The sequence below is a fragment of the Muntiacus reevesi genome, chromosome X (assembly GCF_963930625.1).
Source record: "Muntiacus reevesi chromosome X, mMunRee1.1, whole genome shotgun sequence".
Lineage (NCBI taxonomy): Eukaryota > Metazoa > Chordata > Mammalia > Artiodactyla > Cervidae > Muntiacus > Muntiacus reevesi.
The window spans coordinates 102,788,006-102,811,773 of record NC_089271.1 but is presented as its reverse complement, the minus strand read 5'-3'; the positions used below and the strand labels follow the sequence as shown (position 1 = coordinate 102,811,773).

The window sequence follows — 23,768 nt, the reverse complement described above, 5'->3', positions numbered from 1 at the left end:
TGGAAAATCCCATGGATGGAAGAGCCTGGTAGGCTACAGTCCATGGGGTCGCAAAGAGTCAGACAAGACTGAGCGACTTCACTTTCACTTTTAATTTTTCTAGAAGGTCTTCGAGGTCTCCATAGAACTGTTCAGCTTTGGCTTCTTTGGCATCAGTGGCTGGGGCACAGACTTGGATTACTGTGATAGCAAATGGTTTGCCTTGGAAATGAACCAAGATCATTAAGTCACTTTTGAGATTGCACCCAAGTACTGCATTTCAGACTCTAATGGCACCTATAAAGGCTACTCCACTTCTTCTAAGAGATACTTGCCCACTTTAATAGATATCATGGTCATCTGAACTAAGTTCGCCCATTGCCATCCACTTTAATTCACTGATACATAAAATGTTGATGTTCACTTTAGACATCTCCTGTTTGACCACTTCCAATTTACCTTGATTCATGGACCTAACATTCCAGGTTCCTATACAATAGTATTCCTATACAATGATATTACAGCATCAAACTTTACTTTCACTACCAGACACAGCCACACTGCCTGGTGTTTCTGCTTTGGCTCAGCCTCTTCATTCTTTATGGAGCTATTTCTCCACTCTTTTCCAGAAGCATATTGGGCACCTACCAACCTGGGGAGTTCGTCTTTTAGTGTCATACCTTTTTACCTTTTCATACTGTTCATGGTGTTCTCAGGGCATGAATGCTGAAGTGATTTTCCATGCCCTTATCCAGTAGACCACATTTATCAGAACTCTCCACCATGACTCATTCATCTTGGGTGACACTACATGGCATGGCTCATAGTTTCATTAAGTCACACAAAACTGTGATCCATGTGATCAATTAGCTTAGTTTTGCGCGATTGTGGTTTTCATTCTCTCTGCCCTCTGATGACTGAGGATAAGAGGCATGTGCAAACTTCCTGGTGGATGGGCCTGTCCATGGGGAAAACTGGGTCTTGCTCTGGTGGGCAAGGACATGCTCAGTAAATCTTTAATCCAATTTTCTGCTGATGAGTGGGGCTGTGTTCCTACCCTGTATTTTGACCTGGGACCAAACTATGATTGGGATAATGGCAACCTCCTTCAAGAGGATTTGTGCCAGCATGCTATGCTTCCCAGGACTGCTGCTGTAAGTGGCCCTAACCCCACAGCATGTCGTTGTTGACCCAGGCTTCCACTGGATACTCCCGAACACTCACAGGCAAGTCTGGCTCAGTCTCTTGTGGGACCACTGCTCCTTTCTCCTGGGTCCTGGTGCACAAAGGTTTTGTTTCTGCCCTCTGAGAGTCTCTGTTTTCCCAGTTCTGTGGAAGTTCTGTAATGACATCTCACCGATGTTCAAAGTCAGTTTCCCTGAAGATTCTCAATCCCTTTTGTCAGATTCCCAAGTTGGGAAGTCTATTGTGGGGCTTAGAGCTTTCTCAGGAGTGCCAGAACTTCTTCGGTGTAATTGCTCTCCAGTTTGTGGATCGCCCGCCTGGCAGCCCTATAGCGGGGTTAATGGCGACCTCCTCCAAGAGGACTTCTGGCACAAACAAAATAAAGCAGCTATGGAAGTACCTAGGTGATGCTATGGTGTGATTTCAGACAAGTCCTTGTATTGTTAAGAACGTGAGTTTTCTGAGCTGTGCCAGACTCAAAATGCCATCAGCCATCTAGCAGCAATCACATTTTTAAAGGTCTTTTGTTGTAAATGTTATATGTTTAGACAAAGAAATTTCTCTGGACCATATGTTGGGAAAAAAAAATGAGTTTTTCTCTATCCCTTTCCTGAGAACAAAGAAGATAAAGAGAACAGTGAGCAGGCCTGAACATTCCTAGTTTCTTTTTACTTTAACTGTTCTGATCTCTGCATGTCTGTAACTGTTTTCTGCCCCCTAACTCTACAGGAGCTACACTTCACACCTATTTTTCTTCGATTCTATGCTAAATATATCCTATATCTGGTTATTACCCTTGTAACACCCTTCCCCTTGTAGTTACATATCAGATAGTAGGCCACTGAGTCACTGAACTGCCAGGCTCAATGGATGTGTTACTGAGCCAGTCTATGACTGACTTTGAAGCGATGCAAGAGAAAGGAATCAAGATCCTAACACCTTTGTTCCTCATCAGTGACTCCTGACTTGGAGCCCTTAGATTATATAAGCCCCTAGATTCCTCATAGACAGGGGGCTCTTTTTGAGGCATGAGCCTACTTTGTTCTCCTCTCTGCTGGCTGAGAATTAAAGCCACCTTTCTACTGCCTGCCCACTCTATCTTTGTGTTTTTTGTTTAACTACGGTGGGCAGAGAAGGCCAAGATTTTGACCAGCAACCTGATGGAACTTGCCTGAACACCTACACATGTAACCTTGGGCTCCGTGATGGCCGTGACCTTCGTGAGGATCAAGTATCAGACACGAGACAGTGGGAGGACAAGGACAGTGGGAGACTTCTTCACAAAATCTGGCTAAGATATGCACAATGCACCACCGTTCACCTTCAAGGCGGATTCTGAGCTGTGTGAATTCAGCTTCAGAGCAATTTTTATGGCCTTGGGGTCTCACCACCTAGGAGAGCCACTCCATCAGTTTAAGAGTCCATCTGCCAGTTTCAAAAAAGTTCCCCATTAAAATCCTACAGGAAGGCTAAGAGTGGTTGAAGAGGAAAAGTTAAAATTTTACATGACCTCCTTCTCCTTCTGCCTCTGTAACTCAGCTTGGCCCTTGCAAAGTCTCGATCACATAGGTCACATAGCCTCAGAAAGTGGGGACATGCAACACTAGGAAGTGGAGTTTATTTCACTCACCATTGTCCTGCTGTTTGCGATCGCCCAGTCCCTGCAAACCTGCTTAATCATTCCTGTCCAGGTCAGGCATCCCCATCACTGTTCCCAGGCACGCAAAACCCATTGGTTTAAACCAGCCTATTAACAGCTAGTGTTGCCCACTACAGTCTGTCTATAAAAACTCTGTAATCCCTTTGTTTGGGGCTCAGAGCTTGGAGTGTTAAATCCTCTGCGCCCGCTGGCATAATAAACCTGAGTTCTCCAACTCTCTGAACATGGTGCTTGGTTTCTCGAGTACTGGTTTCTGTAACATGTCTGGAGGCTCCAGTGAGATTCCAACTACGCTGGCCACTTCAGACACCAGACGGTTGGCTCGGCTGTGCTGGAGCAAAGGAACCCCAAGATGATAGAGGAGGCACGCCACCTGACGGTATTCTAGGTTCTCCTTTGGAAAGGTGTTCCGACTCTTCGGACGGCCGAACCCCAACTGAACTCATTGGAGGGACAGACCAACTCACCAGGAATGATCACAGGATAAGATAAGGCCCTGGGGCCGGTCCCCAAGCACGAACCTATCCCAATGGCTAGAAGAGGAGACTGATCACCTCCTTGGGCTCCCAGAAAGGAAGCATCAGATAGGGAGACCTGGGGACTTGGGAAGAAGGGAGGCATTGTATTAGCCTCTGAATGATTGTGAGTGTGTGATTGCTGATTGAAAAGAAACTTGAAAGAAACTTTTGGAAACTACAAAACCAATTCTTTTTGCATGTGCAATTAAGAACAACTAGCTTGTTAAAAGACCTGCCCAGGGAAAAGCTTGAAGTTAACCCTTTCCATGTCCTTGAAATATACAGTCAGCTTTGCCTGAGACCTCAGCCTTGGGCAAATTAGAACTTCAAATGGAAGGGAAAAAGGGGGGGTGTCAAAGAGATACTTTAAATCTCAAATAGAAAACTATAAGATCTCTCTCAGTCTGTCTGTCTGGATTTATGTATGTCTCAGTGTATGTCTTTTTTCTGATAGTATTGTTGAAATTGTAGTTCTAATTTAATTGCCCTAAAGAAAAATAAGTGTTTAAAAACCAAAGAATTCTAAATACAAAAAAAAAAAAAAAAAAACTAAAAAAAAATTTGAGATTCATGTGAACTGGGAAATATTCAATATTAAATATCTAGTATCAATGTTTGTTTGCGAATCTAATAAGAAAGTAGGATGTGTGTTTTAAATAAAGAAGATATAAAAAATAAAATTACCTTTTATAAAGGGAAAAGAAAGTAGGTCTGACTTGCAGGTGGCTATTACAGAAAGTGATTAAAAGGTTTGTGGAAGGTGGACCCTGTAAAAATGTTTTGTGCATGGTTGGGACTAAGTTTAAAATAAATATAATTAAGGTTTACCTAAATGAGTTTAAATTAAGCTGGTGCAAAGACTTAAATTTGGCCTTTCTCTCTGTTAAGAAGACATACTTTCTTCAGATGTTGAACTGCTTTTAATAATAGATTTAAGTTCCTTTACCTCTTAATTGATCTCTTCTATATTAACCTTTGAAATCTTTTGTTAAATTTGGCTAAGTAAATAATTATTATTTCACAGTAACTTACATGGTCCTGCCTGACTATGATAAACCTTTTGATATTTATCGGCAAAACTTCCTAAATAACTTGACTTCTAGCTAACTTTGGGATGCTTCAGAGGGCCCCTGAGACACCCCAAAGAGTTATTAAGCTACCTGGGTTCCCTGGACATGTTAAATTACATGGGAAGTGCTGTTAAAGGGGTGAAAAATTCTTTACAGGTTATACTGTATGGCTGATATTACTAATATAGATATCCTAAAATTGTGTGAAATTCATATAGATCTGATATGCCCTGATAAAATATGGTCAATTATAATTCTAGTTCTCATATTAAAGTGTTATGACCAGGTTTCTTTGTCAATTGCAATAGAATCAGATTTTAAACATGGCTTCTATGATTTTACTCTCATGCCTTTAGAAGAATACAGCTAGTTCCTCAAGATTTATGGAGAAGACTTTATAAGATTAAACAGATAAACACATTTTGTTATTAACAGGAAGGTGGTACCAGACGAATTTGGTCTCTCTGTTTAGAGAACAAGGTTTTCTTAAAATGCAGCTCTCAATAACAGACTATAAATTTCTTTGCCTTTAAGTGATTTTCATTGGTTTTTAAAATGTTTTTGTTACTTTGGTAACATAAATAAACATTATTTAAGATTATGGTACATGTAGAAAAAGCTCATTCTGCTTCAACAAAAATAACCCTTCAAGGTTAGACTTTTACTATCTTGATATCCTTAAAACATGGTGACAGTCTGCTCTTACATCAGGAAATTAAAAATAAATAAACAACAGCTAAACATCAAAGATCCAGGGCTATGGGAAATCCAAGATGGCCCCTTAGCTTTTCCCAGCTCCCTGATAGACCTCATTTTTATTTGATGGGTTAAAGCCTTACCTGCATACAGTGTTAATGCCCTCACAATGATTTCTCCAAAAAAAAAAAGAAGAAAGAAAAGAAACAAATCATGTTTCATTAAATATTAAGTTCTAGTTTTGTTAATTAAGGTCTGTGCTATTAAGACACACTTCTGAGAGTTCCTTGTTATGTTATATTGCTTAAAGTTTTAATTAAATTATTAAAAAAGGCACTCTTAAGATTGTTTCTAAATCTTACCTCAGCAACCAGTCTTTGGATAAAGGTCAGATGCTCTATGATGTACAACCAGGATATTAACACTTGACTATAATCATTTAACTGAGACAGGTGTCATGGGGTATACCGGGCTATACCCAATGAAAGTTCTTGACTTAAATTCTTGCTTGTGACCTTACTAATAATTGCTAGCTATATTATTTTCTATGTAGCTTGTTTCAGAAGATTATTTCTTATGTTACCAAATGTGTCACAGAGCCTGTGATAAAATGCTGATATGCAGTTCCATATGAGATCAATAATTGTAATAATGTAAATTTAATTATGGGAAGAAACAACAAGAGGGAACATTTTCCTGTAGCAGCAGGCTAGTAAGACAGGTATGGTCCAGAGACTTTTGCTACTTACAAGTCCTGATCTAGGGACAACACATTGAGTGGCCTGTCAATGGAATCTTTGTTAGACCTGGGAATGAGCCTTCCCAGCACCGCGGGACACAATGACCATGAAATGCCCCCCAAACATGGTCACCTATGACTATGAAGTCAAATATGACTATCACAATCTTAAGAGTGTCTTTTTTTAATAATTTAATTAAATATTTTATCAATATAACATAAGAAGGAACAATCTCAGAAGTGAGTCTTAGTAGCACAGACCTTAATTAACAAAACTAGAACTTAATATTTAATGAAACATGATTTTGTTCTTTTCTTTTTTCTTTTTTTGGAGAGGTCATTGTGAAGGCATTAACACTGTACCTAGGTAAGGCTTTAACCCATCAAATACAAATGACTATCAACTGGAGTTTGGCCTTTGCCAGCTGCTTCTACAAAGATTAAATCATGACCACTATAAGATGCTGAACTTCAACACCCCCTTGAAAAGAATTAAGGGTGGAGACAAAAAATAAGGCACTCTGAGCTCTGGGAAAAACCCAGAGAAACAGGCCTTCAGGTAGTCAGATGTTTTCACGTAAAGATTTTTAAAAATCCAAATTCTTGCATCTTCTCACACCTAGAGAAACACTAATGTCACGAACCAATGTCTGGACCTGGTTCTCCTAGTTGTGCATCGGCAGCTTTTCTACTTCTATTAATCTTTGGGCCACATATCCTTAACTTTCTTGTTAAGTTTGCTTCTCCAAATAGAAGTACGACAAGAATATCCCCCAGCCAACGCCCAGACAAAGCTAGAACAAGCTGCCTTAGTCTGGACTCACATCACCCTCTGTAAATGCACCCCGAGGACCCAGGCTATTCTCCCTTTGAGATCTTATATGGGAGATCACCCCCAGTGATAAAAAAAAAAAAAAAAGCTCAAGGGAGACCACCAGCTAACTGACCTGGAGCTGTAGGCCCTGGGAAATTCTTCCACCATATCGCCCAAGAAACCTAAGAAAGGACACCCATGCCACTGGGCAATTGGGTTCATCCCTATTAGCCAGGAGATGAGGTATGGGTTAAAGATTGGAAAAAGGAACCAATTTAGCCAGTTTGGACAGGCCCTCACACGGTCATCCTGGCAACCCCTACTACTGTTAAGGTTATAGGTATCATCCCTTGGATCCACCACACCAGAGTCAAGAAGTCAGTGGCTTCCTATAATGAGGACACCTGGAAAGCAGTTCAGGACCCCAAAAACATCCTCAATGTCTGTTTCCAAAAACAAGTACCCTCACCCACGAAGGATCGTGAGCCCTGTTCTAGTCACTCCGGAAGTTGACTAGTCCATGCACGGCAGAAGCTTGAGGATTCTTCAGCCTTGCTCCAGCCACACTCCGGCAGCTGGCTGGTCAACACACAACAGAAGCTTGAGGATCCGGCTATCAAAATAACAATGGATTTTCATTGTCAAGCCTGAACTCTATCCCTGATTGCTATTATTTCTGTGCTCTTCACAACAGGACTAGTTTCAGTCACACCCCAGGACTGGTGCTTGGGTCTGAAGCTGCAGTTAACTGTCTGTTATTTCACTGTAATGGGGAAGCCTCATTCTTATTAGAAGTCTCTTACGATCGATTATCCCTACTAACTAAACTGCTACACAGTATAACTGACCCCCCCTTCACGATAGGCTCAGTTGCTAGAGCCGTGACAACCCAAAGATGGGGAGAAACCCTTTTGCTAGTCTTCAGTTACCTGTTATGTGCAGGCTGCTTTGCAGCCTTTTGGTGTCTCTTGCTTTAACAGATGGTAATGCCCCCATCAAGGCCTTTTCTTTGTTTGTGAGACAGATGCTTACTTATGTCTACCTGTCAATTAGATGGGTATCTGCACCTTAGCTTTCCTCACTACCCAGATGAACATTGTCCCTAACAACCAGACTCTCACCATATGTCTGGCAGCACATACAAGGTCAAAAAGAGCCATCCAGTTTATACCTCCACTAGCTGGTCTGGGAATCATGGCTGGGGATAGGAGGAATTGCTTCATCAACCACCTTTTACCATACACTATCCAAAGACTTCACAGATGACATTGAGAGAGTGGCCAAATCTTTAGTGGCTTTACCTGACCGACTAGACTCCCTTGCTGGGGTGGTTTTGCAAAATAGGAGAGGTCTAGACCTACTGACAGCTGAAAAGGTAGGACTCTGCCTCTTCTTGAATGAAGAATGCTACTTTTATATAAACCAGTCAGAAATAGTCAGGAACATGGCCCAACAACTAAGGGAACAAATCATAAAAGGAGAGAAAAACTAGCTAATTCCTGGGGTAATTGAAGCAATATCTGGAGTTGACCATCATGGCTTCTCCCTTTAACAGGTCCTCACTTCATGCTCTTTGCAGTGCTCTTGTTTGGCCCTTGTATTCTCAATGCTGTTACCCAGTTCATAACCTCTCGGATTGAATCCACAAAGTTACAAATGGTAATGGTTCAATACAACCCCATAAAAGATGGGGAACTCTGAATGTCCTACCAAAAACATGGGATGATGCTTTCTACAATGAGGGATAGAAGCATCAAAAGGGGGGAATGAAGAGGAAAAGTTAAATTTTTACAGCACCTCCTTCTCCTTCTCCTTCTGCCTCTGTAACTCAGCTTGCCCCTTGCAAAGTCTAGATCACATAGGTCGCATAGCGTCAGAAAGTGAAGACTTGCAATGCTAGGAACTGGAGTTTATCTCACTCACCCTTGTCCTGCTCTTTGCAATCACCCAGCCCCTGCAAACCTGCTTTATCATACCTGTCCAGGTCAGGAATCCCCCTCCCCATCTTGACCACTGTTCCCACACGTGAGAAAACCCTTAGTTTAAACAAGCCTGTTAACAGGTAGTGTTGCCCACTACAGTCTATCTATAAAAACTGCAATCCCTTTGTTCGAGGCTCAGAGCTTAGAGTGTTAACACCTCTGGGTCCACTGGTGTAATAAACCTGTCTTCTCCAACTCTCCAAGTGTCATGCTTGGTTTCCCGAGTACTGGTTTCTGCAACATTGTAACTAAATGTCTTCAGCTTTAAACCTTAGACTGAGAAGACTGTGTGCCAACCCGAATTCACTCATGTCTCATTTGGAACCTTTCCAGTGTATTTACACTCAGGCAGAAAAACCATGTGTCTACTTGATCCTGATCAAAGTGCACTTTGTCTTTTGGACCCAGGAGATTCATCTCTAAATGAAGAGGAACTTCTAATGTATATGTGCTATTTCAAATTTTCTTCTCACCCGTAAGACATTGTTGAGCGATCTGGTTGCTGCCACCACCCAGCCTCATCACGATCACCTGCCACAGAAGGAACCCAGCTTTCCAAAGCCCCAAACCGCCCTGACTCAGGAACCGACACATGAGGGCTCCTCCTGGAACCCCACCGTCCCGCCACGTGTTGCCTTGTTCTGTGGGACCAGGGGACGTCTCTCCACCTTCCTCATGTGACTGCAGCTCATCACTCCAGGTGTGGGGGTGCCCTGCTTTTCCCACTGCTAACATGGCCTGTCACAGAAATCAGGGCCTGTGAAGTTCTGTGGAATAAATGAGCCAGGGAGCAGGGCCTTATTTAGTCAGATTAGTTTTCTCCTACTTTCTTTTTTTTTTCCCCTACCTTCTTAAATAATAACCTGGGAAAATCAAAAAAAAGTGGGATAGCTTAACAGTATAAAATGACAGACAAAATATAAGAAGCAAGACTTCGCTATAATCACATTTTATTTTCTATTTCTTTCACCAAGTACATTACTGCTAAGTAAGTTCACATTTCCAAAATAGTTATAATTCCATTCTCATGTTACCATGTTCAGGGTCACAAAATAAATGGGAGAGTTCCCAGACTCTTTTAAAAACCAGCAAGACTCTATTCCTTAAACTGGGTAAGCACAAATACACGTGTGATCAATGTCATTCACAAAGTTAGATACTGAAGTTTATTAAGCCTTTAGCTGAAATACACATTTGAAAAATTCCTAAAGAAAACAGAGATCAATCTGCATGTCATCGCAGAGAGCAGGAACCTAAAAATGCTACACACCAGGTTCCCCAAGTGGCCTAGGCCATCACTCCTGAGAAGGCTGACTACTCTGTCTTCAATCACAGAGGGACAGATCAGCCTGGCTGCTGCTCTGGCTCAGGGTCGCCCTACCTCCTCCCTCACATCCTCTGCAGAAGGCAATGGGAAGGACCTAAAAGCCCTTTGGTTGACCCTGAGCAGATACTCCGTGAATTTCTCCTTGCTGGTCTCTGCAAAGGCCCGGGGACCCCACAGGAACTCGTATCGAGCAGGAGCGCTGTCAGGCACCTGCCGGTACTCCAGGTACCCCTCCCGCACCCACACTTGGGTCAGCAGCTCCCTGGGCTCCCCAAAGATGGAGTGCTCCCTCCCAACATACACCCCCATCTTGGTGAGTGCTCCCCAGATCTCCTCCTCAGGGCCAGGATCCCTATTCTGGAGGATCAGGCTGAGGACCACCACCAGGAGGCCAGCCTTGGGCAGGCCCTGCCCACCTCTCTCCATTGCATCACAGGTGAGGCCCAGGCAGGGAACCATGATGTAGACGTGCTTCCTGGGGTCTACCTGCCTCAAACCCACGCCAAAGACCAGCAGAAGGCACTCAACTGCTTGGCGGAAGACCACTGGGTAGTGCTGCTGGTTATCCCTGAGGACCATATTGAGCAATTCTGCATCGGAGGTTGGCTCCTTGGCTCGATACTTGCGGAGCAGGAACTTCACCATGTTAGCCACCATTTTATTTACAGCTTCCTGGGGCAAGGCCTCCGCGGCAGACGAGGAGACTGGCGGGGAGAAGGCCGAGGGGGGTGCAGCCTCTCCCCCCTCAGCCCCCAAGACCTGTGCCTCCTCTGGGCCCTGGGCCTCGCCCAAGTCACTCATCTCGACCACGAGCACGATGCCTGGGATCAAACCACAGACAGGAGTGAGGCAGGGGACATTGTGGACCATGGGACTCAGCTAAGAAATACATCCTGGGTGGTCGACACAGGCCACTAACAGGTCTCCTCTTGAGAGGTGCTCTCGTCCTTTCAGGAGCCCTCCTCCTAGGCGGTCTGACCCTTGGCTATGCTAAGGAGGAGGGCAGTGGCTCCCCTGCGTGTAGCCAGCACAACCAAAGGTTCTGTGGCTGACACAGTGGGGGGATTAGGGCTTTGTGGGGTTCCCTCTGTTTTGGGATGGAGAAGCCCTGGTGCTCATTCAGGGTACCCTCCTCACCTTGACTCCTGGTACTGCCTGGACCTCCTCTGTTCTCTGACCTCTGGACACAGGCCTCAGACCTCTGACCTCGCCTCCTGGTTCCTGGAGTCCCTGTGAGAAAAATAGAGGGGGCCCCTCCTGGATAGATTCTGCACAGACCTGGACTCAGGTTTCCCACCCCCCCCCCCAGCTGTGGGGGAGTGGTCCCTTTGTCACTCCCTTGTAGTGCCCACCTTTCCCCTGCCACGGCCTGGACCCTGCCCTTTGGGGGCCTGCAGAGTAACTCAGAACAAGACCCGAGTCTGAAGAGAAAGTTCTAAGGGCCCCACATGTGGTCGCACCTGCCCAGGGCCTCCCGCAGGTCCTAAATAGGCTGGGGAGATGCTCGGTTCTCACCTCATGTCCAGCCTAGACTCCCAGCACTGACCACAAGAGTGGGTTCGGCCCTGTCCATGGAGTCCACCCTCTATGGATCTGATCCCTCCACCCTCCGCCTGAACACCTCCTCTCCTGAGACCCCTAAGCCAGAGGTTGACAAACTGCTCATCCTGTTTAACCCACTCTGGGACCTTTAAGACCCCATCAAAGACAAGGATCCCTCTCTGTGTTGGGGTCTAACTGCCTCAGTCCTTCCCCGCCTGGAGCCTAGATTCCAGGCAGGACCTGGAATTGGCCTGTCCTCCATTTTGAGGCCCCGCCGCTCTCACCCAGTCCCGAGTCTCTCTGAGACCCGATGTCAGGAAATGCAGCACGAGGTCATCCTGCCTGGGGAATACCAGGCTCCCCTTACTCCTCCATCAGGGTCCTCAACTTGACTCCCGGTAGGACCGGGGCTCCGTCCTCCCCGAGGTTGAAGCCCGGCTCCTCACAACAGGTCCCCAGTCTCTCTTGAGACCCGGATGTCAGAAAGTCAGGACAGGTGTAGTGTGCTCTTCTCACCCCAGGGTCTCCCAGGGCTGATGACAGGGGCGGGGATCTGTGGGGTTCCATCAGCCATCCCTGGGGGTCCCCTCAATCCTCCCTCAGGACCTTACCTTGTGTCCGAGTAAAGCTTCAGAGTCTCTCCTCTCCCCACCTGAGGCCCCGCCCCTTATACGAGGTTCCCAGTCTCTCTGAGACCCGGATGTCATGAACTGCCTGGGATTCTCATCCTACCTCATGGTCGCGAAGGACCGACAATAGAGACAGCTTTCTATGAGGTCAAGGGTCACTTAGTCCTCCCTCAGGGACCTCAACTTCTTACCCCACAAGACCTGGAATTCCCCTCTCTGCCCACCTGAGGCCCCGCCACCTATAGCGGATCCCCAGTCTCTCTGAGACCCGGATGTCAGGAAATGCGACATGTGCTCATTCCACCCTATGTGCTCCCTGATCCCATTCTGTCATGCGGTCCAGGTTCCCCTCAGTCCTTCCTCAGGGTCCTCACCCAGACTTCTTCAGAACCTAAGATACTCCCTTTCTCCTTCTAAGGCCCGCCCCTTATATCAGGTCCCCAACCTGTCAGAGACAGGGATGCCAAAGTTAGGGACACGCTACCAAGTGCTCATGCCGTCACCAGGGATGCCTAGGGATGACATTAGGAGTGGGATCCATGGGGTCCTCGTGTCCTCCTCAGGGTCCTTGTGTCCTCCTCAGGGTCCTCATCTTGAGCTCTGCAAGGTACAGGATGTCCCTGAATTGACCCAAGGGTGGACCCTCACACCAAAGCCCTCATTGCCCTGAGACCACAGCTTCCAGAGCTGCTGGTCTCCTGGAGCAGCAGAATGGATTGTACGAAGCACATGTGAGGTGCACACTGGGATATGAGAGCCCATGGTGCTGGGGTTTCACCCTCCAGGGACTGGGCAAACTCCACATCTGTCATCATTAGTTCCCTCACTAAGTAAAATACATGGCCCTGGAACCAGAGGGAACAGTGACCCCACCTACCACCACTCCCAGTGGCCCACAGGGGAAGCTGTGCTTCTGGGACCCCGTGTAGGTTCTGCAGTTCCTCAGCGGGGCTATCTAGCCGTTAGCCACTTCTAGCTATTTACATTTGACTTCACATTATGTTAAGGCAGAAGGCCAGGCCCTGGAACACACTAAGTACATTGGAGTCACACTGCCCAGCCTCATGTGGTTACTGGTCACTCTATTAATGGTGGTGACAGGACGTGCTCCTCCCAGAGGAAGATGGTTCCCCCAGGAGATATCATAACAGTCCTACTGACCTATGAGCCATGGTTCCCACCTGGTTCTTTGCGCTCCTCTCTGCAGAGGTTCAGGCACCAGTTTCCCATCCATGTGTCTCCTCTACTCCTGACCCAGCCCTGCCGTGTGATGAAGGGAAAGGGAGAGAAGGATGGACCCCAGAAGGAGGGCAGAGGGAGAGGACTGTGTGGTCCTCATGTGATTCTGGCTTGAAGCTCAGCTCCAGACTCCTAGGCTGCATCCCTGCCCCTTGCTCCCAGGGCTCTCCACCCTCCTCAGTCCCTCTGGCTATACCACCCCCAAGATACCATCTGCAGTGACCAGAATCCAAAATGCTCCTTCCTTTTCCACCCTGTCTACATCACAACTGTCCTGGAGGGCTCTAGGAAGAGAGTAGTTCTCCTAAAAACACCTACCTTCTGACTGTGCCACTGGGAAGAGCCCAGGTCCTCACCCTTGGCCCTGAATGGACAGCACCTGGACAGATCTTCAATCAGTCAGTCAGGCAGGAGTGTTTCCTGCTTCTTGGGATCTCAGGCCCATGGATGTGGCACCACCTGCATCCAAAATACCTTTCCATCCCACCCCAGGCATCAAGACACAAGGGATGCTTTTTCCCTAAAGGGCATGCTATTGTTATTTAGATGAACCGTTTTTTTGTTTGTATTAAAATCAGTGAATTAATCTTGTATTTATTTCCAACTTGTTGTAGGTTTACATAAGGATCCCCTGTTCCCTGCAGGCAGCTTCCAGAAAGCACATGGAGAAGAGATGTGAACAAGGACCTGGAGCCTCTCCCCTGACCTGGAGTGTACTCGGTGCTGGTGCTCAACAGACAGCAGCCGGTAGGTATAGCTTGTGATGAAGACAATTCCCTTCATGTGTTGAGGAGTTTCTGAGGAAGCCAAAGATGCCCTGAATCTTCAACTGTTTCTAGTCACTACTCTCTACTGGCATTTTCTTTTTTTCTTTCTTTCTTTTTTCTACTGGCACTTTCCAATGCAAGATCTGATTTAGTTTCCAAGGCTCTTGGGAATGTCAGGGAGGGGGCCCCCCTCCCCCCACTCCCTCCAGTTCTCTTTCTGCAGCGATGCCCGGCCACAGTCTCAGCAGAGTGAATATGTGGCCCTACCTCCTAATGCCAGGGAGTGTAGCCTGGGAGACTCGGCTGCCTCCACAGGATAGAACATGTCTGAGCACAGGTGCCCGTAGGCTCCCCAACAGCCATGACCTTCATGAGAGGCAGGTATCAGACAAGTGACAGTGGGGGACAAAGGGCAGTGAGTTTTCTTTACAAAATCCAGCAAGGATAGGCACAATGCCCCACTCTTCAACTGCAAGAAGGATTCTGCTGCTGCTGCTGCTGCTGCTGCTACGTCACTTCAGTTGTGTCCAACTTTGTGCGATCCCATAGACAGCAGCCCACCAGGCTCCCTCATCCCTGGGATTTTCCAGGCAAGAACACTGGAGTAAGTTGCCATTTCCTTCTCCAATGCATGGAAGTGAAAATGAAAAGTGAAAGTGAAGCCGCTCAGTCCTATCTGACTCTCCGAGACCCCATGGACTGCAGCCAACCAGGCTCCTCCATCCATGGGATTTTCCAGGCAAGAGTACTGAAGTGGGATGCCATTGCCTTCTCCGGGAGGATTCTGAGGTGTGTGAATTCAAGTTCAGTGCAGTTTTTATTGTTGTAGCCACGAGTTCCGGGAAACAAGCTCCCTCAGTAGGACAATGCAGATAGTGAAGTGCAGCTTATTACACTGGTGGGCCCAAGACAGAGTCTCCTCTTAGCCAAGGACCCCGACCAGTTTTTGTGAAAACCTTATATACCCTAAGTGTATAAGGTTCCCTGAAACTAGTCTGAACAAAGGAAAAAGAAAGATCCAAACAAAGTTAACCCGTGATCATATGCCTTAAGCCCAGGTAGTTAACAGTGGACAATTATCAATAAGCCTGTGGTCATACCCCAGTAAGCATAATAGAATGTATGATTCTATTCAGTTACACAGATAATTAAGGTATTCTTTTAGGGGATGGAGAGCCCTGGGGCTCTTCCTTCCGGGGTCTTGCTTTTCCAGTTGTTATGTCGTCTCCTTAGATACTGGGTCTATAGCTCAAAGTCCATAGTCCCGCCCAAGATGGAGTCCTAGTTTCAAGACAGAGCCTGTTCTGTTTCCTCCTTCACTATGGCTTTGGGGTCTGACCACCTAGGAAAGCTGACCCATCAGTTGAAGTGTCCAATTGCCAGTTTCAAAGAAGAACCCCATTAAAATCTTACCAGAAGACGGAGGGTGGTAATTGAAATGTCTTCAACTGTATTCCCTGAGACTGAGTAGACTGTGTGCCAAACCAAATTCACTCATTTCCCATCTGGAAACTTTCAAGTGTATTTAGACTCAGGCAGAAAACCCAGGTGTCTACCTGTTCTGACCAAAGTGCACTTTGTTTTTGAGACCCAGAGGATTTACTGGAGAGAAGATGAACTTCTAAAATGCATGCCTGATTCCAGACTTTCCTCTCACTCATAAGACACCGTCTACAGTCTGGCTGTTGACACCACTCAGGTTCATTACCATCATCTCCCACAGAAGGAACCCAGCTTCCCAAAGCCTCAAACTGCCTTGGCTCATGCACCAACACTCGATTGCTCCTCCTGGATCCCCACCGCTGTGCCCCATATTGTCTGCTCTGTGGGACTATGGTATGTCTCTCCACCTTCCTCCTGTGACTGTGGCTCCTAGATGACAGCTCTAGGTGTGGGGGTGTCCTGCTTCTCCTAGTGTCCCCACTGCTAACACAGTGCCTTCCACAGAGCAGAGGATCCGTGAAGTTCTGTGGAAAAAATGAACCAGTGAGAAGGGGGCTTATTAATCTCATAAATTTTATCCTAGTTTCTTAAGTAATAACCTGGCCAAATCCAATTAAACAGATTGGTGGATTAGCTGTAGAAAAGGACAGTCAGAACCTATAAGAAGCGAGAATTCACTACAATCGTTTTTTATTTTCCAATTCTTCCACCAACTATATACTGCTAAGTAAGTTCACATATCCAAAATACTTGTAATTCCAATTCCATGTGATCTTGCTCAGGGTCACAAAATAAAATGCGAGAGTTCCCAATCTCTTTTACAAAACAGCAGAAGTCTGGTCCTTAAACTGGTTAAGTACAAATACATGTGTGATCAATGTCATTCACAAAGTTAGATACTGAAGTTTATTAAGGCTTAAGCTGAAAAAACACATTTGAGAAATTCCTAAAAAAAAACAACAAAAAAAAAACAGAGATGAATTTCCATGTCATCACAGAGAAAAGGAACACAAAGATGCTACACCCCGGGTTCCCCCAAGTGTCCCAGGCCATCACTACTGAGAAGGCTGACTGCTCCCTCTTCAATCACAGAGGGAAGGATCAGCTTGGCTGCTTGTCTGGGTCAGGGCTCCTTTCCTCCTCCTTCACAGCCTCTGCAGATGGGGGTGGGAAGGCCCTGGAAAACCACTGGTTGACTCTCAGCAGGTCCTCCATGACTTCTGACTCGCTGGTCTCCGTACAGGCCTGGGGACCCCACAGGAACTCGAAGCGAGCAGGGTCATTGTCAGACACCTGCCGGTACTCCAGGTACCCCTCCTGCACTCACACTTGGGTCAGCAGCTCCCTGGGCTCCCCTAAGACACAGTGCTCCCTCCTGACAAACATCCCCACTTGCTGAGTGCTCCCCAGACCTCCTCCTTAGGGGTGCAGTCTCCATTCTGCACGATCAGGCTGAGGACCAGCACCAGGAGGCCGGCCTTAGGCATGCTCTTCCCACTGCTCAGCATCGCATCGCAGGTGAGGCCCAGGGTGGGGACCATGATGTAAATGTGCTCCCTCGGGTCTACCTCCTTCACCTCCACACCACAGACCAGCTGCAGGCACTCTGAGGCTTGGCTGAAGACCACTGAAAAGTGCTCCTTGTTATCCCTGAGGACCTTCTTCAGCATTTCCACCTCCGAGGCCATCTCCTTGGCCCGATACTTGAAGAGCAGGAACTTCATCAGGTTAGCCACCATCTCATTCAAAGCTTCCTGGGGCAAGGCCTCTGCAAGGGTAGAGCAGGAGACTTGGGGGGAGGAGGCCGAGACGGATGCAGCCTCCCCTGCCTCAGCCCCCAAGAGCTGTGCCTCCTCCAGGCCCTGGGTCCTGAAGGTCTTCCTCGGGCTTGCTCAGCTCAGTCATCCAGACCATGAGTGCAATGCCTGGGATCAAACCACAGCCAGGAGTGAGGCAGGGGAACAGATGGGGACCATGAATCTGGGGGAGAAAGGGGGTGTCAGCGGCCTCCGCTGAGCAACACACCCTGGGATTTCTGACACAGGCCACTTACAGGTCTCCCCTTGAGGTGTGCTCTCAGACCTCACAGGGGCGTGCCTCTGGGGCGGGCAGTCCCCTGGCTACCTGAAGGAGGAAGTAGGGTGGCTCCCCAGGGTGCAGTCAGCACAGTCTGAGATTTCCAGGGCTGACAAGGTGTGGGAATTAGGCCCTTGTGGGGTCCCCTCTGTTCTGGGGTGGGGAGCCCCTGGTGCACACTCAGGCCATCCTCCTCACCTTGACTCCTAGCACTGCCTGGACCTCCCCTGCTCTCTGACTTCAGGACATGGTCCTCAGACTTCTGCCTTCACCTCCTGGTTCCTGGAGTTCCTGTGAGAGAAATGGAGGGAGCACCTCGGGGTTAACCTGTGGCACAGCCCTGAGCCTTCTGGAATGGTACGAGGGGTGGACCCTGTGAGGTCACCCCAGTTGTGTGGTGGGAGGTCCCCTCAGGGTTCCCTTGTAGTGTTCACCTTTCTCCTGGCACAACCTGGCCCCTCCCCTCTGGGGGCCTGCATGGAAACTCAGAAAAAGATGCGAGCCTGAACAGAAAGTGCTAAGGGGCCCCACATGTGGCCACACCTGCCCAGGGCCTCCTGAGGGTCCTCAGCTCCTCCTCACATCCTGCCTGGCCTCCCAGCACTGACCACAGGGGCAGGGGTCTGCTCAGTCCTCCCTTGGGGTCCGGGAAGTCCACCCTCTGTGGACCTGAAGTCTCATTACCCTCCCCCCCACCCCACCGCCTGATCACCCCAGGTCTCAAGGCCCCTAAGCCAGAGGTCAAGAAACTGTTCATCCTGTTCACCCTGTTCACCCCACTCTGTGGACTCCAAGACCCCCATCAAAGGGAAGGATCCCTCCCCATGTCCGGGTCTAACCGCCTCATTCCTTCCTCTCATGGAACCTGGACTCCAGGCAGGACCCAGGATTATCCTGTCCTCCCTTTTGTGGCCCTGCCGCTCTCATGAGGCCCCCAGTCTCTCTGAGACCCACACGTGAGGAAGGCACACAGGCCTAGTGTGGTCTTCTCACCCCAAGGGTTCCCACGGCCAACTTCAGGGGCAGGGATCTGTAGGGTTCTGTCAATCCTCCTTCGGGGTTAGCTCACTTCTCCTTAGGTACCTCACCTTGCCCCCGGGCAGGACCTGGATTCTCGCCTCTCCCCAAATGAAGCCCCACCCCTTATACCAGTGCCCCAATCTCTCAAAGACGCGGATGTCAGGAAGTCAGACCATGCCTGTTTCATTCATTCTACTGCACTGTCGCCCTGGACTGACAACAGAGACGGGGTCCTCTGAGATCTGCTCTGATTGGGGTCCACGGTCCCCTAGTCCCTCCTCAGGGTCCTCAACTTGACTCCCCGCAGGACCTGGGAAGTTGCCCCCCTGAGTTCCCACTCCATTGATGAGGTCTCAATCTGAAACCCAGATATCAGGAACTCTTCCCCCATACTGGATCGCTAGTCTGAGACCCGTATTTCAGGAAGTCTGACCATGTCTGCTGCACTCATCCTACACCAGGGGTGCCAGGGACCAACAGCAGGGACCGACTTCTCTTAAGTCTCCTCTGTTTGGCATCCAGGGTCCTCTCAGTCCTCCCTCAGGGCCCTCACCTAAACTCCTTCAAAATCTAGGAATCTCCCCTCCAATCTTTGAGGCCCTGTCCCTTATATCAAGTCTCCAATGTCTCTGAGACCCGATGCTCATGTCCCCATGAGTGTCTCCCCTGTGACAACAGATGCCAAGACCGGTGGGATTCCCTGTTTCCTCCCTCAAGGTTCTCATCTTGAGCCCTGGCAGGTCTGGGGATGCCCCTTGTGTTGACCGGAAGCAGGGCCCTCACACCAAGGCCATCACTTCACTGAGACCCCAAAGGGAAGTCTGTGGACATAACACTAGGCTCCAAGCCCAGAGCTTCCCAGAGCTGAGATGATGCCCTGGGCATTCCTCAACCCTCACTCTGCTCTTCACTTTGACTCTCAGCAGGTCTGAGAGTCCTGACCTTGCTCCCCTTAGAACCAGGCTATCCCCAGCCAGGACCCCTGAGAGGCAAGCAGGAGTAGGGGGCTCATTCCTACAACCCTGCCAGGGTCTCCCAGGGCTGAGAGCAGTGATGACCTGGATGTCTTGGGGCCCCAGAGCCCCCCTCAGGGTTCTACCTTGACTCCTAGAACAGCTGGGTTCTTTCACTGTGCTGACCTGAACCTGGGCACCTGACCCAGGCTCTCACTTCACTCCCATTGGGATCAGTGACATTACATCTGGATGCTACGCCCCATGGTCCCCCAGGGCTGTCAGGAGAGCCACACACGCATGCCCTGGGGACCCTCAGCCTCCTCTGGTCCTCACCTCAAGTCTCCAGAGGACGTGGGCCCCTCCCTCTGCCTACCTGAGATTGGGCCCCAAAGACCAAGCCTCTGACTCCGCAAGTTCACTGACAAAGTGAGGGGGAGTGTGGGGTCTCAGCCTGACAGCCCGGACCAGGGCCCCCAGGAGTCCCAGTCGGGCTGGGGTTGTATTCTATAGGACCCTCTGTTCCGGGACAACTGGACCCTCTCATCCTCTCTCAGGAGGGGGCCTCGTTAACCTTCGAGAGAAGGCTGCAGTCCAAGCACAGATGATGGATGAGGGGGCTGCTGTGCCCATGACCTTGTGGGAGCACAGGTCCCTTCCCATGGGGGTTGCTCAGTGTCACCACACTTTGGAAATTTTTGTATGAATGATATTGTTTTAGCTGAAGAGGGTGAGCAGTGGCAGGTGAATTAGCAAGAACTCAGCAGCCTGTAGATGGCCTTGGTTACTCATAGTGACTTCCCACTCCTCCTCTCTGGGGTATCCCCAGGGTCATCTCCTGGTGGCTCTCTTCCACTGGTCTACACGGATGCCCCCCCCCCACCTCCCACATGGGCCTGTCTTATGCAGAGTGTCCCAGAGGGACTCTACGGGGCCAAGAACTTGTGAGTCGTGGGTTCTAACTCCCCACCGGTCGGGCAACTTTAGACTCTTCCCCCAGGAAGGAGAGACATTTGGGAGGAGGGTGGGTGGCTGACCTGCCCTGCCCCTGGGGACCCTGAGGGCCAAGGACTCAGCCTCACTGGAGTCCAGCCCAGCCCCCATGATGGCCTGGCTGCCCCAGCCCCACTAACAACCCCCCAGAGCACTGCTCAGAGGCCAGAGGTGCTGCCTGAGTGAGGCTTGGGCATCCCCAAGTTTGCTGAGGGTGGGGCATGCAGAGGCCATCGTATGTGGGGTTTGCACGGGTCCTCAGGGGGAGGGGGGGGCCTGGATGGGGCCTCAGACCCTAGGGATGGGGACCTTTCCTCCCTTTCCAGAGGCTCAGCAGATGGCTAAGCACCTTGCTGCCTGGTCACAGGCCTTACCTGTGGGGTTGGGCATAGAAAAGTCCCAGGCCGTGGTGTCTCATCAGCCTCCCCTGCTGGTTTGTAGCTTGATCCATCCCAGGGCCTTTCCTCATAACAGCTCCCACAGAGTCCCAGGCGGTTCCTCCTGCAGAGAGCTGGCACTCCAGAGCACTGCCAGGTTTGCTCATCACAGGCTAAGTCTTGTTTCTATCATCCAGAAATCAGACTCTTCGAGCCTCCTCCCTGTTTGGCCGTTGCATCTCCGTTTGTGAAAGGACAGAGCAAGGGGGCCCAGGGGGCAAATGAGCCACTGAGGACCCAAGAAGAGCACTGGGCCAAAGAAGGCTCGAGCAGAGCTGGTGGGAAGTGAGTTGGCCATGGATCACTGGCTCCCCTGGGTCTGCCCGGTTGGGACTCCAAGGTCACCCTTACTTAGTTGGAGCACTTGTGAGGCAGGCCCCTGCCCTGAGACACCCTGTCTGGTTGAATTGCACTTCCACTCTCCTAGACACTGTCACCTGTGTGACCCCGGGGACAGAAGTAAACCCATGCCTCTGGAGCTTGGGGCTTGAGACACTTTGACTGTCCAGGGCCAGCCCATCAAGTCCATACTCCCTCCCTACACTCCTGTGTGACCTTAGGCTGCCACCTCTGCCCAGCCCAGGAGGACACGTGCTTAGCCACTTCACTCTGCAGACATCAATCAAAATCTACCAAGGACTGAGCGGTGGGAGTGAAGTACCACAGGAGTCTCTTTTGATGTCAGACAGCCTTGACTGTAAGTAAAAGTTGCCTTTTGGGACAAGCAGATGATTTGATATTGCAATCAGCACATCTCCACTTTATAGATTTACAGGTAAGCAGGTGCCACACATGCTGAGGTTTCTGGGAATGTGTTTTATAAATAGCAGCATCTGTGTGTGATTCAGGTCAGGAGGCATACAGAAGTCAAGACAAAAAACCAAATGAAACCTTCTGAAATTTAAGGCGTTCACCAGGCAGCGACCTTTCTAAGGGGCTGTGTTTTGACTTGGAATTGAGCAGCCTTATCAGGCGTCATAGCAGCTCAGTGCTGTGTCTGCCAGACGCCTGGCCTGCACCGCCCCGTGTCCTTTCTCAGGGGCCTCCTCTGCCTGCACCAGACTGCCTACAAGGGAGACCCAGCCTTTCGGTTCTGGTGGACTGGTGTGCGCGCTCTCCCCTCTCCTGACCTTGGAGCCCTTATCTCTGCAGCACGACCCTGGAGGACTATTTGCTATGCTCCTCAGGACAAACAGTCTTTTAAGAGAAAGCATGTTATAAAATGGACACCCCAGCAAGCAGAGTGTGCTGAGGTGTGACACCCTTGGAGTGCTCAGCTGAAAAAGGAAAAGAAAAGAGAAACAAGAAAATGTCACCAGATGCAGGCTCTGTAATGAAGCCAAATCTCAGGCCTGCTGTCCAGACACCAGCGAGTCCCCAAAGTGAACACCCACAGGCCTTGGGCAGGGACCACAAGCTCTAGCCCTGTGCATCTCAGGACAGGAAGGGCTCTTTTGGGGCCCCCAACAAGGGGAGGCCTAATTTCTACTCATCTGTCAAGTGAGGAGCCTGCTGGACAGTGTCCCTCTGCCCATGAAGCCACTCCACCAGACTCTTGTCAAGCTCTTGATGGGTCTTTTCAACGAGCGGGTGCAGAGCATCTGAGGGGCTTCCCCAGGTGTGTACGAGGTGCCCATATTGTGCCAGGAGTGGGTCGCTATCTGTCTTGACTTTGCAAGCAAGCAGCTGCCTGAGGGGACTCAAATGCTCAGCCAGGCCCAGGATGGAGGGGCTGAAGATGTGTGCTGGGTGGGAAATCCCTCGTGTTTTCAGGTTCTTTATTGGCATGCAGTATTCTGACCAAAGGGCTGCCTCTATCTGTCTGAATAGGGTGCATATTTGGGGACCTCTGGGGGTACAACTGAAGGGGGTGGGGATTACAGGAAAGAATGGAGATTTTGGGAAAGAGGTGCTGCCTGAGCAGTAGCAGAAGGGGTTCCAAGCCTGAGCCACAACAGGCATCCAGGTGGGGCACAGAGGCACCGGCGTGGCCACTGGGAGCTGCCCAGAGGGCAGGCTGAAGATTTGGATGGGCACAGTGGTGGGGTCAACCACCATCAAAGGAGGAACCATCTGGGCAGGAGGCCAGGTGAAGCAGAGCCACGGGCCCTCGATGGGCAGGGCCACCTCAGTTGGGACAGGGATTAGAGAAAATGGAACTTGTGTGCCCTCGGGCTGCCAGGCCTCAGGACCCATCAAGGAGGGTGGGGCCGTCCTCCCTGGACCAGCAGCAGGGACAACGTAGGTCCCAGCCAGGGCAGTGGCGGGGCCGAGTTCCAGGTGGCTCACGGTCCCCTGGGCACCCTCAGGGCAGGGTGACACGCTGTCCTGTGGCTGCGCAGTGCTGGGCACATGAGGGACGCCCAGGGCTGCCGGCCTGCCCTCCACCTGCCGACATGCAGACTTAATGCCCCCTCTCCTCTTCATCTTCCTCAGGAGGTATGACTGTCTCTCTCAAACAGGGGACTGCAGCAGAACTGTAACGGGTTCACCGAGAGAGAGAGAGAGAGAGAGAGAGAGAGAATACCAAGTCCGAGTGTCAAAAGCCTTACTGAAACCAGCACCCTCTTGGCTAGGCCCCTGGGTGCCCTCACCCCGCCATCCCCAGGCCTCATGGAGAAAGCAGGTCCCTGTCCCACAGGAGGCAGTGTCCCAGCTTGCACATCCTCGGGACTCATTAACTCACCATCACCTCTCGA

At 49.5% G+C, this 23,768-nt stretch overlaps 1 protein-coding gene, 1 long non-coding RNA gene and 1 pseudogene across 3 annotated transcripts in view; 1 reads left to right on the top strand and 2 right to left on the bottom strand.

The window, feature by feature from the left end:
- Positions 1 to 16,062, top strand: part of LOC136154149 (uncharacterized) — a 32,800-nt gene extending 16,738 nt beyond the window's left edge. The window contains exons 3-4 of one of the 2 annotated variants that reach the window (XR_010660483.1): positions 13,995 to 14,127; positions 15,742 to 16,062. This is a non-coding gene — a long non-coding RNA (uncharacterized lncRNA). Of the gene's footprint in view, positions 1 to 9,051; positions 9,434 to 13,994; positions 14,128 to 15,741 lie in introns of those variants that run through there. The other variant, XR_010660485.1, reaches the window with a different exon arrangement.
- LOC136154641 (interleukin-31 receptor subunit alpha-like) overlaps positions 1 to 23,768 on the bottom strand; it is a 337,454-nt pseudogene that overhangs the window by 122,380 nt on the left and 191,306 nt on the right.
- On the bottom strand, positions 10,010 to 10,840 carry LOC136153832 (melanoma-associated antigen 8-like). Its single transcript, XM_065915935.1, has one exon. The coding sequence runs from the start codon at positions 10,838 to 10,840 to the stop codon at positions 10,010 to 10,012; it is 831 nt and encodes a 276-aa protein (XP_065772007.1).